Source organism: Lagenorhynchus albirostris, chromosome 2 (genome assembly GCF_949774975.1).
Source record: "Lagenorhynchus albirostris chromosome 2, mLagAlb1.1, whole genome shotgun sequence".
In the NCBI taxonomy this organism is placed as follows: domain Eukaryota; kingdom Metazoa; phylum Chordata; class Mammalia; order Artiodactyla; family Delphinidae; genus Lagenorhynchus; species Lagenorhynchus albirostris.
In genome coordinates, this window is record NC_083096.1 from 15,700,238 (window position 1) to 15,716,120 (window position 15,883).

The window sequence follows — 15,883 nt, forward strand, 5'->3', positions numbered from 1 at the left end:
GTGCACGGGCTTCTCATTGTGGTGGCTTCTCCTGTTGTGGAGCATAGGTTCTAGGTGCGTGGGCTTCAGTAGTTGTGGTATTTGGGCTCTGTTGTTGTGGTGCACAGGCTTAGTTGCTCCGTGGCATGTGGGATCTTCCTGGACCAGGGTTTGAACCTTTGTCCCCTGCATTGGCAGGCAGCTTCTTAACCACTGTACCACCAGGGAAGTCCCGGAACTCTGCTTGATATTATGTAACAACCTAAATGTGAAAAGAATTGGAAAAAAATAGATACATGTACATGTGCAACTGAATCACTTTGCTGTACACCTGAAACTATCACAACATTGTTAATCAAGTATGGTCCTATATAAGATAAAAAGTTAAAAAAAAATAGCAACTTCACTCTTTCCTGCTTGTATTTTCATGATTCAGTGTTCAAGAAGAAATAAATATTCTCTGAAATTAACAGCAGTGGATAAACTATAAAGCTCTCAATAACTATAAAATAAAAATAATATGAAAAGGAAGAGAAACATTTTAATTGTACAGTTTTAGCTAGCATTTCAGGGAAAGATGATACGTATCATATTGAATACTTCAAAGTTATCTTGGTACACATGTGCGTATTTTACATTAACCAGAAAAATAAGCACTAGAAACTTTTTAACATCCTCGATTTTAAGAAGCCGAGATGCAGCCTGTTTATGTATATTTAAGATCTCTCATTTAGAGTTAAGTGGAAGAAGAAAGGCGAGACTGTTTTTGCAGATGTTGAGAAGGAATTCATTGCAGGCAATCATCATTTAATATCCATAGTGCTGAATTTTTTTTTTTTTTAGTGCTGACTTTTTGAACAAGTGCTTTCTCTGAATGATAAATCAAATGAGTTGGCACCAACAATAATCTCTTAGAATATGAATGAGAAAAGCAAGAATATTAAAACAATAGAAACATTAACATAAAAAAATCAGCCATTATAGCAAAGAACAGGAAAGGAAATTGGGGAACTATTTTGAATTTTTTATGGTCGGTGTTAACACAATTTACAGAGGGGACTATTGTGTAAAAAAGCCAAAATACAGATAGAGCTGTAAATATTTACCCATTTAGATGTGCCATGTGGTATATGAGTTGTTGCTATTGCTGTAACTAACAGTTGATATGAAAGGATAGGAAATTTTGCCATTTAAAATATAGACACCCAAAACAACAATTTTCTTTATACTGTATATCCCATGCTCTCTACAAGTGAGACCACTTTCTGGATTTTGAACAAGTCATACACACAGTTTCCCATCTCTATTTACCCTCTGTTCCCTCCACCTACACTATTTCCATCTCTGTGTATGGAAGGCTTAATTTTCTTTCAGGTTCAGCAGAAATACTAACCTGCTTTCAACACCTTGGTAAGCAGGCATCTTTAATTTTTGAACATCTATAGCTTTATATAAAATTTGGGGGTACTTGGCATAAACTCTTCTGTAGAGTTACATAGCATTATGTTTTCAGGTGATGTTATTTCTTTTGATCTTCCTTACAATCCACTGGGAAAGTGGGACCAGAAAAAAGAAAATCGAAGCTTCAAAAGATTCAGGCTTCCCAAGACAACCCAGTGTGTCCTGAGGCCACTGGCCATGAATGGCTGATTTTCCTAGTATATCATGCTGCATCTCAAAATCTTGCTCTTATCTTTTCTTATAAGGTGGAACGTCATGTGAGGGCAGAAAGAAAAAGTTATCTGACTTCTCTGAAAATTTCCAAACATTGGCAGGTTTTACACTGATGCATATGTCCCCAAATGTTGCACACACAGTTTTATAAGCATACCAAATTTTATCAATCATTGTTTACATCACGCATGTGTTCAGATCCTGTCATAGTTAATCAAAATTGCATAAAGTGACCCTAGCCTCACTAAATAGACAGGTTGCTAAATTATAAAGGACCTGGGAATGCAGTTAATAGCAAAGCAAAGCTTTTTTGGTAACAGAATTCACTGAGGATTCAGCTGCTAAGTAGGGTCAGTACGGATGCCCCCTACAAAGAACTCTGTTCCGTCAACATTTTTGTTAGATAGAGATTCTTCTACTGCCAGAGGAAATTGGAATAACTCGATACCTATCCCGGCAGAGTATGTTAACAGAGGGACTTTTAAAATGCATTATGCGCTAATATCTGGGGAGTGTCAGAAGGGTTTCTGATTCTGAAATTTCCTCCTTTCTCCTGCCTTCCTCTGCTACAGGGAAGAGTGATACGGAAGTGGCTTTGATCCTCTTCCTTACATTAATTCTTTTTTTTTTTTTTCCCAAAGCGATATAAGCCTTTTTGTACTCAGCTTTGTTTTATTTATTTATTTATTTATTTATTTATTTATTTATTTATTTATTTATTTCGCGGTACGCGGGCCTCTCACTGTTGTGGCCTCTCCCGCTGCGGAGCACAGGCTGCGGACGCGCAGGCTCAGCGGCCATGGGTCACGGGCCCAGCCGCTCCGCGTCATGTGGGATCTTCCCGGACTGGGGCACGAACCCGTATCCCCTGCATCGGCAGGCGGACTCTCAACCACTGCGCCACCAGGGAAGCCCTGTTTTATTTTTATTCCTATTATTAAAGTGGTCTTCTGGCTACCAGCTGCTTCTTTTTAGCATTGATGAAGATTTGGCTGTTTTCATTTATTTTTATTTCAGTGGTGGGGAGTCCAAAGTTCAACTGTAGCAAGGGGTCCATCAGACTGTATTTTGTGGGTTGATTATGCATGAGGCAGGCCCGCACCTTGGCTCTGCTTTCAGCTTTATGGGCCTCTTCTTATTGTCTCAGAGCCTGGGGAAAGTTGGATACTCAGTACCTCCCAGAGCGGGTGTACATAGCGGGAGAGGCTAAGGCTTTAGGTGAAATTGCCAAATCCTGTATTTGTCCACCAGCAGGCGATAAGTGAAGAAGCTTAAGCATTGCATTCCTACTGCCTGAAGCCGGCAGACCCTGCAATCAAACATGGAGACCGTATTCCAAAACAATTGTACCTGATGACCGCTTATTATGGAAACAGTCAGTTTCACTAAGGATGCTTGCCAATAAAACAAAGTGGAAAACAGGATCTCTTCATAATTTCTGCTCATCGAGCCACAATTTTGTAGATGATAGCTGAGCTCTTATTCAGATTTCAAAAACCACTTTGTGGACTTAAGGACCATTGATTCACACAGGGCTCCTGATCGGGGCATCCTCCCCAGGCATCAAGCAGAGAGCGAGTCTGCTGCCGGGTAACCCTCTTCCAGAGGCCACACCGACAGCCCGAAGATCTAGTTAAGCACAGGTCCGAACGGCAGCGGAGCTAACGGTTCACCTCTTATTCCGGTGTTACACTTGGGATTTACCATCCTGCAGAATGATTTCATAGACACCTCTGAGTCAATCCTTTCTTTCTAAATCAGAATAACACAGTTACCAGCAGGCTTGACACCAGGGAAACGTTTGTAAAATGCCAGCTGGCCTGAGAGATTACACTCACTGGAGGGAATGTAAGTTAATGCTTTCTTGTCACCTCTGGCAGACATTTTCCTTACAGATTTCTTAACCTCGTGGTTAAGAAAATTGGCCGGAGGCAGTCCTGTGTGAAATATGGGCAGTCATTTTTCCTGCATTTGCTTGAAAAAGTATTTTCCTTTAAGTAAAACTGGGCAAACAGCTATTCCGATTTTGGCATTCTCAAAAATTTGAAGCAATTTTAAACATCCCTAACTTTTGCATATAGCCTTTGGGCCTGTAGACCTTTTTGGTTTCATTTATTCATTTATTTACTCAGTCAAATTTCAAATATGGATCTGCGGTGTAACTAGTGGTGGATATATAGCTTTGTACTGAGGAGCTTCAAATAAAAATAGGGAGCTAAGATAGATATAGAGAAAATGATGGGAGAATGATTAAAAAGTGATTCCTACCTAAAGAACGTTTAAAATATTAGTTAAAAATATCCCCTGCCAGGATAGGTATCAAGTGCTTAGAAAAGTGCCTAAAAATGTCATAAGGGTAAGACTGATGGAAAGCGATGAAATTTAACCTGATTCTAAATGGACACAGATTACTGGGGAATCTTTTTAGCCAGACAAAAGGAAGGCCATAAGCAAAGGAATGGGAGTGGGAAAAACTGGTATGTGAACATTTGAAAGAAGGAAGATTCATTTGATTAAGAGATAAGCAAGAAGAGGGCTTGCCTGGTGGTGCAGTGGTTAAGAATCTGCCTGCCAATGCAGGGGACACGGGTTCGAGCCCTGATCCGGGAAGATCCCACATGCCGTGGAGCAACTAAGCCCGTGCGCCACAACCACTGAGCCTGCACTCTAGACCCCGTGAGCCACAACTACTGAGCCCATGTGCCGCAACTACTGAGCCTGTGCTCTAGAGCCCGCGAGCCACAACATGCCACAACTACTGAAGCCTGCACACCTAGAGCCTGTGCTCCGCAACAAGAGAAGCCACCACAATGAGAAGCCCGCGCACCACAACAAACCCCCGATGCAGCCAAAAATAAAATACTTGAAATAAATAAATTAAAAAAAAAGAGAGATAAGCAAGAAGAGATTCCTGAAAAGAATCAAGAAAGTATCATTGGAGAGATCTGTGTAATTGGGTATCTTGATATTATCCCCCTTCTGTGACCAACACATGTGGTGTCTATAAGGAATTGTAAATGGATTTCAGTACAAGAGTTAACTTTCATGGCCTTTCACTGCCAAGGACTCTGCACCTGGTTTCATCATGAAAGAGCACAGTTATGGATTGATGACGTCTGCCATGGACAGGGAAAGGCAGCACATACAGCATTTATGTTCCATTATATACATTGGCATTTGATTGTATTCAATATAATTTGTTTTTCATTTGAAGTATAGTTGATTTACAATGATTCTGGTGTACAGCAAAGTGATTCAGTTTTACACACACACACACACACACATCTATTCGTTTCCCTTATAGGTTTTTATAAGATATTGAGTATAGTTCCCTGTGCTATACAGCAGGTCCTTGTTGTTTACATTTTATATACAGTAGTGTGTATCTGTTAATCCCAAATTCCCAATTTATCCCTCCTCTCCTTTCCCCTTTTGTAACCATAATTTTGTTCTCTATGTCTGTGAGTCTATTTCTGTTTTGTAAACAAGTTCATTTGTACCTTTTTTTGTAGGTTCCACATATATTTGTCTCTGTCTGACTTACTTCACTTAGTATGATAATCTCTAGCTGCATCCGTGTTGCTGCAAGTGGCATTTCATTCTTTATTATGACTAATATTCCATTGTGTGTCTCTCTCTCTATAATATATATACATATATATATATATAATATCTTCTTTATCCATTTGTCTGTCGATGGATATTTAGGTTGCTTCCTTGTCTTGGCTATTGTAAATAGTGCTGCTGTGAACATTGGGGTGCATGTGTCTTTTCGAATTAGAGTTTTCTCTGATATATGTCCAGGAGTGGGATTGCTGGGTCATATGGTAATTCTATTTTTAGTTTTTGAAGGAACCTCCATACTGTTCTCCATATCCCAATACAGCGTTTTAGACATGGTGGGTTTTTTCCCTCCAACTTAAAAAAAAAACCCAAACATATGTAAGTAGGGCTGGTATTTACCAACATGCACTATTACACTATAACGATATTTATAGCTGGCATCCATTCAGATCAGAGGGGTATCTACTCTCATTGTCCAGTGCCTGTGCCAGTCTTATTATGAAATATTTAAATATAATTTCTGAATATTTGTTGGATTTCTCCAAAAAGATTACAAGTCCCTTGGGGCTGGTGAGCACACTGTGAAATTCTTATGAATCTTCACAGTACCCAGCTCAGTGATAAGCATATGGTAGACGCTCCGTAAATACTTAGCAAGTGGCATATAATTAGATAGTAGGAAGTAGACACAGTCTGCCTTGGCAGAATATGACTGTCATTGGTCTCATTTCGCTCTGTAACGAGTAGTTTACCTAGCCTAATGACCTGTGAGGTACTCTGGTTATTTTCACAGCTGCAAAAGTCAGATTAAAGAATAGACCCAGAGAGCTTCCCTGGTGGCGCACTGGTTGAGAGTCCGCCTGCCGATGCAGGGGACACGGGTTCGTGCCTGGGTCCGGGAGGATCCCACGTGCCGCAGGGCCACTGGCCCCGTGAACCACGGCCGCTGAGCCTGCAAGTCCGGAGCCTGTGCTCCGCAACGGGAGAGGCCACAACAGGGAGAGGCCCGCATACCGCAAAAAAAAAAAAAAAAAAAAAAAAAAAAACCCCCCAAAACAAAAAGAATAGACCCAGAAATGGTCACAGCCCAACCCTGTGCTATTCATCAACGAAAGAGCGGACACAAGGCCAGTGCCCAGTGTGAAGATGCACCCAAACCCTGTCCTGGTCCCACCTACTGTCAACGTGGTTTGAAAGTGGAGAGCAATTAGATTCTCAGGTGTGTTAGAATATTACTGCCCATCACCCACAAGCTAGACCGAGTTATAGTCTTTGACAGATTCACAAAGGGCTTCAATTAACTCAGACTGAGATTTCCTAAGAGTTCTTCCTTTGATTAGTTTACTGTTTTCCATTAAAACAGATGCCTTTCTGTTTCCTTTTCCTCAAGTACCATTTTCCTTTTTAAAAAAATTCAAAACCAACCAAACCATACTTTTCCCATTCTAGAACTACAGGGTAATTCTTGAAATCATTCTATTTCTTCTGGATGTTTGTGTCTTTAGAATATTTTTGAGATGATTAGACCCCCCTCTGTGGTCATTATTTAGCAAACTCTCCATTATTCCTTGCCTATATTTTTCTTAAAGTCAGTCCCTTCAGCCTTTAATCATTTGTCTCGAATTTTTCTGAACCTGTTCCAATTCTTCAAACTGTATATGGAGTTAAGGTCACTACACTGAACCCCAGTTCTTTAAAAGAAAAAAAATCACTTTCTTTTTCATTGTTCTGGGAAATCATGCATAATCTGTTGTCCAAGGTCATGTTGTCAAGTTAGTGTTATCCTGTATCTATGATTAGGAGCCTGACATGTCACGAGACATGTACCAGGAGGTGTTGTGAAATGTTACTTATATGGACGATGCAGAATTTGACTTTGTGGTTATTGAGACTTGGGGTGGGCAAGTATGCCTGTGCATTATTATGATACTTTTATCAAGTAAATTAACAGCAGAAAGAAGTTAAAGGGAAAATAAAGTACTTGAGGAAAATAAAAGATTTCAAAACTTGATACAATACACACACTGTTTGCATTTAAATGCTGGCTTGAATATTAATTCTTTTAGGTAAAATTTTATTCAATGTTAACTTAAATTGTAATTTACCTATAAGCAATAACATTGCATGTCCTTAAATATTAGCTAATTTGGACTTGCTGCTGCTGGTTTAGGGGTGATTTTTTTCCCCATTAGTATGCATTCTCGAAGTTGATTGTCATCTAATCTTTATAACTGAGAAGGGCCAACAGAGGTATTGATACCTTTCTGTGAAGTTCTCAGGAAAACTTCGTGAGAAATCCCCAGCACAGAGCAGGCACTCAGAAACATCGACTCCTTTTCCCTAATAACCACTTCTTTTTATAAATCTGGATACAAAATCCAGAGCAGTTAGGTGAGTGTCTTGAACCAGTAATGGATGGACCAAATTTGAATCCAAGTCTTCTAACTCCTGGTCCAGCACTGCTTCTGCTGTATTCCCTGCTTCTGTGTCCCAGATATAAAAGGCAAGCATACCACCAGGACTAAAGTGTTGCTCTCTGTTCTCTGCCTTTTTCCCGTTGTTTTTTTTTTTTTTTTAGTTGCTTCCTTCCTATAGAGGAGGGTCTGGAACTCCTGTCTGATAGGCTAGAACAGGGCAGCTGCTGATTCCAAGGGAACCATCTTAGCAGTGACAGCCATGTCCTCCCAAGAACCAACAGCAGAACTCAGTAGCCTGAGAGTGTGACAAGCAAGCAGCTGTAAGATGGGATACAAAGACTGAAGGAAGTGACATCATAATTTATAGATTTGCCATGCTCTCCTCTACTCTGTGACACATAGAAATTGTAAAACAGCTCGAAGAGAAATATCATATGTTATATATTCATTAACATATTTGAAAGGTAAAGTAATATTCAGAATTCTTCTCCAGTCTTATGAGAGTCCCTTGAAGTAATGGGCCTCCTTTATTGCTAGGAATTACTGGGTTAGAATTTGGTAGAGTTAGGCTCAAAAAAAAAAAAAAAAAAAAGAAAAATGAGGTCAAGTCATTTAGAATACTCCATTGCCACAAGAAGGAACTTTATTAAAGCATTATAAGGTATAATAGTTCCTCTAAAACTATACATTTTTAGATAATTGCACAATCAGAGAAAATTCAGTTGGTCAAGTTATGGTAGTACTTTTCAGTGTTTTATAATACATTTACATTTTAGCCAACATCCTGCAGAAAATTAGTACTATTTGGAAATAACAGAAAGCTTAACTTGTACAAAAAGAGAACGTTTATTATAAGATAAAGGAGTGTCTTATGGGACTGGGGATAAGCCCACAGAAAAGAATTACAACCATGGTCGAATGCACAGGGGTCCTATATTAACCTGGACAGGCTGTTATTTTAGCTCCTGTCTCCTAATACAAAAATCTAAAAACTGGACAATTGACTGTCATTATGATTTTAGACTTGCTTTATCTGAATCTATGATGGCTGTTTAATAAACACAGGCTTAAGCACTTCAGCTTTTACTTTTTCCCTCTGTTAAGTATTTAATGATCTGTAAATAAGCACTTGAGAAAACGCTACCTAAAGGGACCTTGTGCTCTTTTACAACATGAAAAAGCTTTGTGTAATGTGAATGATTTGCCCTCTGATTTATATGTTTGCTCATAAGATGTTTAGACCCATGTGGTAAGCATCCTGCCCAATAACGTGAGGCTTGTTCCATGCAGAGATGTCACATTCTCCTACAGAAAAGTGTTGCTTTCTCCACCGCCCCAGTAACGGTCCTCTGGTCTTTTTTGGAGAGAACATCTAGCAAGCTTAAACCAGGATCCAGGGCTGCGGGAAACCTAGACATTTTTCTTTACCTCATTCTTTACCTCATTTACATACTGACTTCCTTTGCTGCCCAGACCAATGGCTTCTCCATTCAAGAGACCAGTTATACCAAGTCCAGAATGAAATCTATTAGTTCTAATTCCAAATTCCTGGGAATTGTCTTAGGGAGAGGGTGGGAGGGTGGTGATGTTGAGAACATTTACCAGGAGAAGACAGCTGGGGCAGATGAGCCAGTAGGGTCCACCATAGAAGGCTGGGCTTGGATGTGGGCAAAGGTTTGGAGATGACCTAATCTGGTTCTTCTAGGACAGTCTTTCTCAACTGCGTACTCATCCTCAGGTATCTTTCTGACAGTGGAGTTTGAGAATCTCAACTTTTTAAAGTCCTTTCCTGGTGATTCCTATGCACTCTGAAGTTTGGCACTGTTTTAGAATATAGTCTTGAAAAGATTCTGTGAAAAGACAGAATTTCAAATTAAGCATCTCAAGCAAGAGGTCTAAGGCATTTGTCATAGCATTAGTATTACTCCTGGGCCAACGTCCGTCTCACTGGGTTCTGTATCTCCCAGTTCTGTGAGATCAGTAGCATATACTAGAGCCCTGGTAGGTTCCGAAGGCCTTGATGGGCATGGCCAGTGGTTCCTGGAAGATATTCAGTCAGCTGGTAAGAAATTATTGAGTGCAGGTGGTGGTTAAATTCTGTATTTTTATTGTTTATAGGTTCTAGTCGAATGGATTTTTAAAAAACGTATTATTTGGAGTCATAGCAGAAGTTTATTATTAAGGGTATGCCCATCAATGGTTATGAAATTAGGAAGATTGTTTAATATCACTTGTCTTTTTTGGGAACTGTTAGCAAAGTAAAAATACAATAACACTTCTGACCTTCTCCCCTCAACCAGAAGAGCGAACAAACAAGGACAATTTATCACTTTATTAGAAACTAGAAAAGAAATGGTACCTAATTTAGAGCACCTACTATTTGCCAGACACTGCTAGGGTGTATTGTGTGCATTATTAATTTAACCCTCATAACTCAATGAGGTAGCTATTATTATTTCTTCAGCAAAAAAGGGTGAAACTTGTGAGATTAGTCTCAAAAAATACAGAAGGCATTAGGGCTGGGCACTGAATCTAGTTTGGAATAATTCCAATGCCTGAGCCTTTTATGTCATATAATGTCAACATAACAGAAGAAGCTATGGGTAAAAATGAACCCTCCTTGTTTCTAGTCAAACCCTGTCATTCTTCAAGGAGCAGCCCCAATCCCACCACTTCATGCAGCCCTTCCCTGGCATTCCTTAGAGTTTTTTTCTTGGCACAAGTCATTTAATACTTATAAACATATTTTTATCATTTTTTTCACATTTTAGTATTTCTGAAATTGGGATGGAGGCCTCTTGCCAGGGGTAGAGGACCACAGTCTGCCAGTGCTTTTTTTCTTCTTTCTTAATGATACATAAAATTAAGGTGCCTCTTAAACTTGATGGCATCTTAGACTCAATGAAATGTGGTAGAGGTTGCTTTGATATTTAACGGTCCGGACGTGTCATATTGAGGTTATGTAAAAATAGTATAACCATAGCATAAATAACTATGGCAGAACTAGTGCTCGCAAACATCCACATGCTTCCCTACTTCCAGCAGCTTCCCTGAAATCCAGTTGGGCCCGTGTGACCAAATCTGGCCAATGGATCCTGAACAGTGACACGTCTCACCCCAGGCCAAGGCAGTTAAGTGCTGGTATGCTTCTTCTCTCTCTCTGTCCCTGCCACAGCAAACTTAGAAGCCAGTAGATATTCAACACTTATTTAACAGATTTACGGTAATATATACTCACGTGATAAGTGGACCATGAAGTCTGCTTCTGCTGAGATTCTACTAAGTGAAGACCCATTACTTTGTATACCTGACATTTTAAGTAGCAGCCCTGGGGTGCGGCCCCTTGTTCCTTTTCCTCTCCACGAACTTCATTATCGGTGTGCTCAGCTAAACGTCTACAGGCAACATTCCTTTATAATAAAAGGGTCTGGGGATGGGGGGAGAAATAACCTTAGAAAGAGGAACACAGGAATAAAGCATTGGATTTCTAGTACCTAAAGTAAAGTTCAAATGTAAGGCTCTTCCTCCAAACTGGAAATATTTTCAGCCTAGGCCCACTTGCTTCTTGAGAAGTCTTCAGGACTGATGAACCTCTAGAACAAGATAACTCTCCAGTACGCATCCTTTTCAGAATGCAATGCTGAATTTACTTTTGGTATTGTCTCAGGACAATCCTGTTCGTGAATATGCCTCACGGTATCAACCTGGATTTCCTGGATCTGAAAAAAGTGAAGAGAAAGACTCTTTGCTTTTATGTAATCAGATTCTCTGGAATTTAATCCTATATCCTATTTCTGGCTGAGCCAGCCATTCAAAATTAAAATGAACCTTTCATCCATGTGTATCATAAATGGGCATTTATCAGGATTATTTGATTTTGCAATCCATCTGAATACGTAACCTGAATTTGTTTTCTTTCCGTTTCACTATGTAATTACCATGCAACAATAACAAAAGTGACATGTTTGAAGAACAGATAAAATGCTGTAAATTGGCCAGTAATGGCGATATTTCATCTTCTGAAAAACCCATTTATTCTCTCTCTCAACAAATCAAGGCATTGTCAGCCCATCCTCTTCGCGTGGCCAGAGGGGCTCCACCAATTTCTAGATGTAAGTGAGTCCTGGAATGCAGATGAGGGCGACTAACCAAGGCTTTCAGCTCAGGCAGCTGGTTTTTGCTTGCCTCAATTTCTAAATCATCCATAATGGGGCCAAGACCTCCCAAGCACTAAAAAGAGCGAGCTGACATGCTGGACAAACTGTTAATTTTTTCCTGAAGAAGCTGCTATATTGCACATCTGTCACTGTGGCGCGCACACAGCGCACACAATTACTCAGTGAGGGGGGGGGGGCGGAATCTGCTGCTTGTTTCTAGCTGAGTTGTTAAGGGACATAATGGAGAAGCACAACGGGACAGGAGTCAGATCACGCGGGTTTCCTGTGTGCTCGCGATTGTTGCCTCGTTTTGGAAGGCTGTCCCGTGATATTAAAATAGGGGAAGTAGACAAATGTGTGGAAAGAAATCAGGAGTGATGCAATTAAAGGTGAGGTGTATAACGATGCGGGAGGGGCAAGAACCAAGCCTTAGAGATTCCGGACCACACTGCTGACTGTTGAGAGCCTACAGACACGATGGTCGTTGTTTTACAAATATTGTGGTTTTGTACTTGAAATTTCACAATTTTAATGTGCGCTGTAAAGTGCTTCACGTGCACTTAAACAATTGTTTTGTAAACTCTGTACCTCCTGCCTGCAACGTGGATTATCTATAGTTTCCATAATCAATTATAGCCATCAACAAAGAACTTTAGAATTAGATTAGCCACACAGGTATCTAATGGAACCTTAATTCCACGCCCACCTCCCCAACTCATTTGCTCATCAAAACTATGAAATTCTGGCGTTTGAAGAAATTCACTTCAATAGCGATATAAGAATTTGTATATATAAGTGTATATATATATATATGTATATATATACATACTTATATATATAAAAATGTATGTGTTAAGTATATAATGAACTCACATACTACTGTAAGTATATAATGAGCTCGTATATTATTTCTCATTCTTTCTGCTTTTATTAAAGAATGCTGCCTTTAGGAAGAAATAAACATTTCCTTGAAATTTAATAGGAAGATGAAAACAGGTAGAAAATAGGTTTGATTGTTCTTTTTGCTTGGGATGCTATCATAATACAGTCTTGTCTTTACCATCTTAGAGCTGAAACATCAAGTATTATACACAGATTTAAAATGCTAGTAATTTATTTTGAGTATTCAAACTAAGAAAAAAAACCAACTAAAGAAACACAAAAATTGCCTTCATATGTTACCTAACTTCATCCTCGAAAGATTAAAGAGTAAACACGGGACATTCTGATACTGCAACAGGAATGAGGTCGGTGAATCTGAGAATGATTTAAACTCTCTGACAGTTCAAAGACAGAAGACGACTCTAATGTACAGATAAAACCCAAAGTGGTGATAGTAGATCATACTCCGGTAGTTAATGGCGTTGACTCGCTAGAGACAAATCTGGATCTACTTAAAATGTCAGGTGCGTAAAGTAATGAGTCTTCGCCTAGTAGGAACCCAGCAGAAGGAGGCTTCATGGTCCACTTGTCAGTTGAGTATATATTACTGCAAGCCTGTTAAATAAATGAGTATTTAATACCTATTGGATTAAAAAGAAATCCACATACTCTAGCAGCTCACAACTCAGTTTTTTGGGAGAAAAGAAAATTTTATCAACATAGTGAGATGCTTTCCTACAGCCAACGGAACTCAACGTTTTAATGAGCATTATAAAATATTTTAAAAATGCAGGCAGGTTTCTGAGAGGTACAATTTCCCAGAAGGAAATGGAGGGACTGTAACACATATGGTCCTGATGGATATTTCAAGTGTCAGAGAGAATTTGCACTCGCTACTTTAGAATCAGAATCTCTGAGTGGAAAGAGACCCTAAGCCGGTTAGTCTAGCCCAGTTTCAGAGAAAACAAACAAAGGAAAATGTAGTAGAACAGGTCACAACCAGCTGTGAATAAATGAAATCAAATATATTTACCAATTTTTTTTCTCTAAAATTTTTTGGAAAATGTTGACATTTTCCAGGGCTTAAAGATTAACAATGAATTTAACTGCACTGTTTGATGTTGTCAATGGGTAGTAATTAAAAAAAAAATTAAAGTCCTTTCAACTCTATTTTTTATTACTTTTAGAAGGAAACATTTAAAGCACAAAGACAATGACTGCTTATAAATAACATTCTCAAACATTGTGTTTATTCTTTCATTCTTTGTTGTACTATTAATATACCTTTCTACTAAAAGAAAAAAAAATCCAAAATATTCTTTGCTAAACAACTTCATTTTACAATACCAATTTAGGTCACTTTTTTTTTAGAAAGACAGTACAGGAGGACATGGTTTTAAAAGGCATGTCAACAGTGATTTTTCTCTTTCATGAAATATCTGCTCAAAATGAAAATATACTGAAGCAATTGTCAGTTCAATTAATTGCAAGAATATCAATTCACAATGCTAAAATAAGAATATTAATAAAATGCAATTTTTTGCCATCATGTCTGTATATGGCACATATATGTGCCCTGTAAACACACCTATATGTATACATTAGGCATATCTTTAACCCTACTTGTCTTAACTTCTGTTTGATAGCAACAGTGTGTGTTATAAGATCTATGTTTTAAAATGCTGAGACCAATTAATTGGTAAATTTTAGTTTGCAATGGATTTTCTTTTAAAGGGGTACCATATAATTAAAAAATAAAAGCAAATAAATTTGAGGGGGGAACATAGCCTTAAAAATTGTATTTGGGGAGAAAGAAGGAAAAAAGGAGGAAGGAGGGAAGGAAGGAAGGAAGGAAGGAAGGAGGGAAATGACCCCAACACACAATCTGATTAATATCAAGTATAACACCTATATAAAGGCAAAAAGTTGAAGTGCTAATGTAGCCACACTCACCCTCTCTCGGCTACTGCTGGGACTGGATAATTTGGATAGTAGTGGAAGAGACCAATGTACTCTGTAAAATTTTTAGTACAAGCAATTAATTTGATATGAAGCTTTAGATACTGTAGAAGAGTTGGCTTTATGAAGAAGAGAAAAATCTAACCACCTTTTTAAGGAGATATGATTGATACATTCTAAAGGATGAATTCCTTTGCATGCTTTGGGTTCTATGGGCATAGGAACCGGTAAAAATTAACTATAACTCTATATAAAACATAAATTAGTGAACTTCATATCTTAAAAGATATTCGGCTTACATTACAAATTGCATTTTTCAATTGGGTTTATTTCTCCGATTCAGTTCAGGTCCAAGCAGAACTTCAGGTGTGCATTGATTTTCCTTAAATTTCGCTGAAAGGTGAAGGGATGTATGTGCTCCTGGTGCATGTCTGTGTGAGAGCAGGGGGAATGCTTGGGATGTTGCCACCTCTCTGCTTTGAGTACTGATTCACATATTCTGTACAGTTAAACACTTCCATAGGATAAGAGATGTTTGAAATCCTCTGTCAGTCACGGAGAGGGCACTAGGTGTCAAGATTGAGACCTTTCTTCTATCAGGGGAAAATATAAAGATGAATTGTTTTGAGGGGCTGAGTTAGAGAGCACCCAAGCTCAGTGATATCTTAGAGGAGGTTTGCTTCAGAAGGTTGGTACCTGTCCAGGAGGACAAGAAAAAGTTTTCACACAGCTGCAATATTTAGTTAAGGAGTTGCCCCATGCCAGCTGGTATATATGGTCTGTCCTTCTTCACTGTGAGGGTTAGAACTTGGTAAAGTGAAAAAGAACGGTGGAGTCCTTAGGAATTTAGGATCAGTCAGTCTCACAGTAATCTCATTGTGTGTTATCAGTGGCTCCACATTTGGCTTTTCAAAATTCTAGGATTTTAGAAGATCTTCAGGCAATGGAATTAAACAAACAAACAAAAAGAAAGTTTTGAACAGATCCTAGAGCACTGTATACTACCATAAAGAAGTTTTAAACTGGAATATAGACAATTTTACCCCTTACATAGATAGAATGAGTAGTCAACAAAAACCTTTTTTGAAAAATGGCGAATTTCCAGGTAACAAACTTGTAGAAAATAATCATACAACAAGGTTACTTTATCCAATAAGAATGCTCACCGGATAGCCTAAGAAGAGCATAAGAGCAACTCACCTGGTAGTCTATAGTCCTCTAACCAACTTGTCCTTTTACCACGATACTCCT

The 15,883-nt window shown here is 38.8% G+C and overlaps 1 protein-coding gene across 1 annotated transcript in view; it reads right to left on the reverse strand.

Moving 5' to 3' along the window:
- Positions 1-224: 224 nt before the first annotated feature.
- The window catches only part of GPATCH2 (G-patch domain containing 2), a 182,151-nt gene continuing 166,492 nt past the window's right edge, over positions 225-15,883 (reverse strand). The window contains exons 10-11 of the mRNA XM_060127096.1: positions 15,833-15,881; positions 225-241 (exon numbers count right to left, since the gene is read on the reverse strand). Coding sequence (XP_059983079.1) covers positions 15,868-15,881 — 14 coding nt within the window. The 3' untranslated portion in view covers positions 225-241; positions 15,833-15,867. The remainder of the gene's footprint in view (positions 242-15,832; positions 15,882-15,883) is intronic.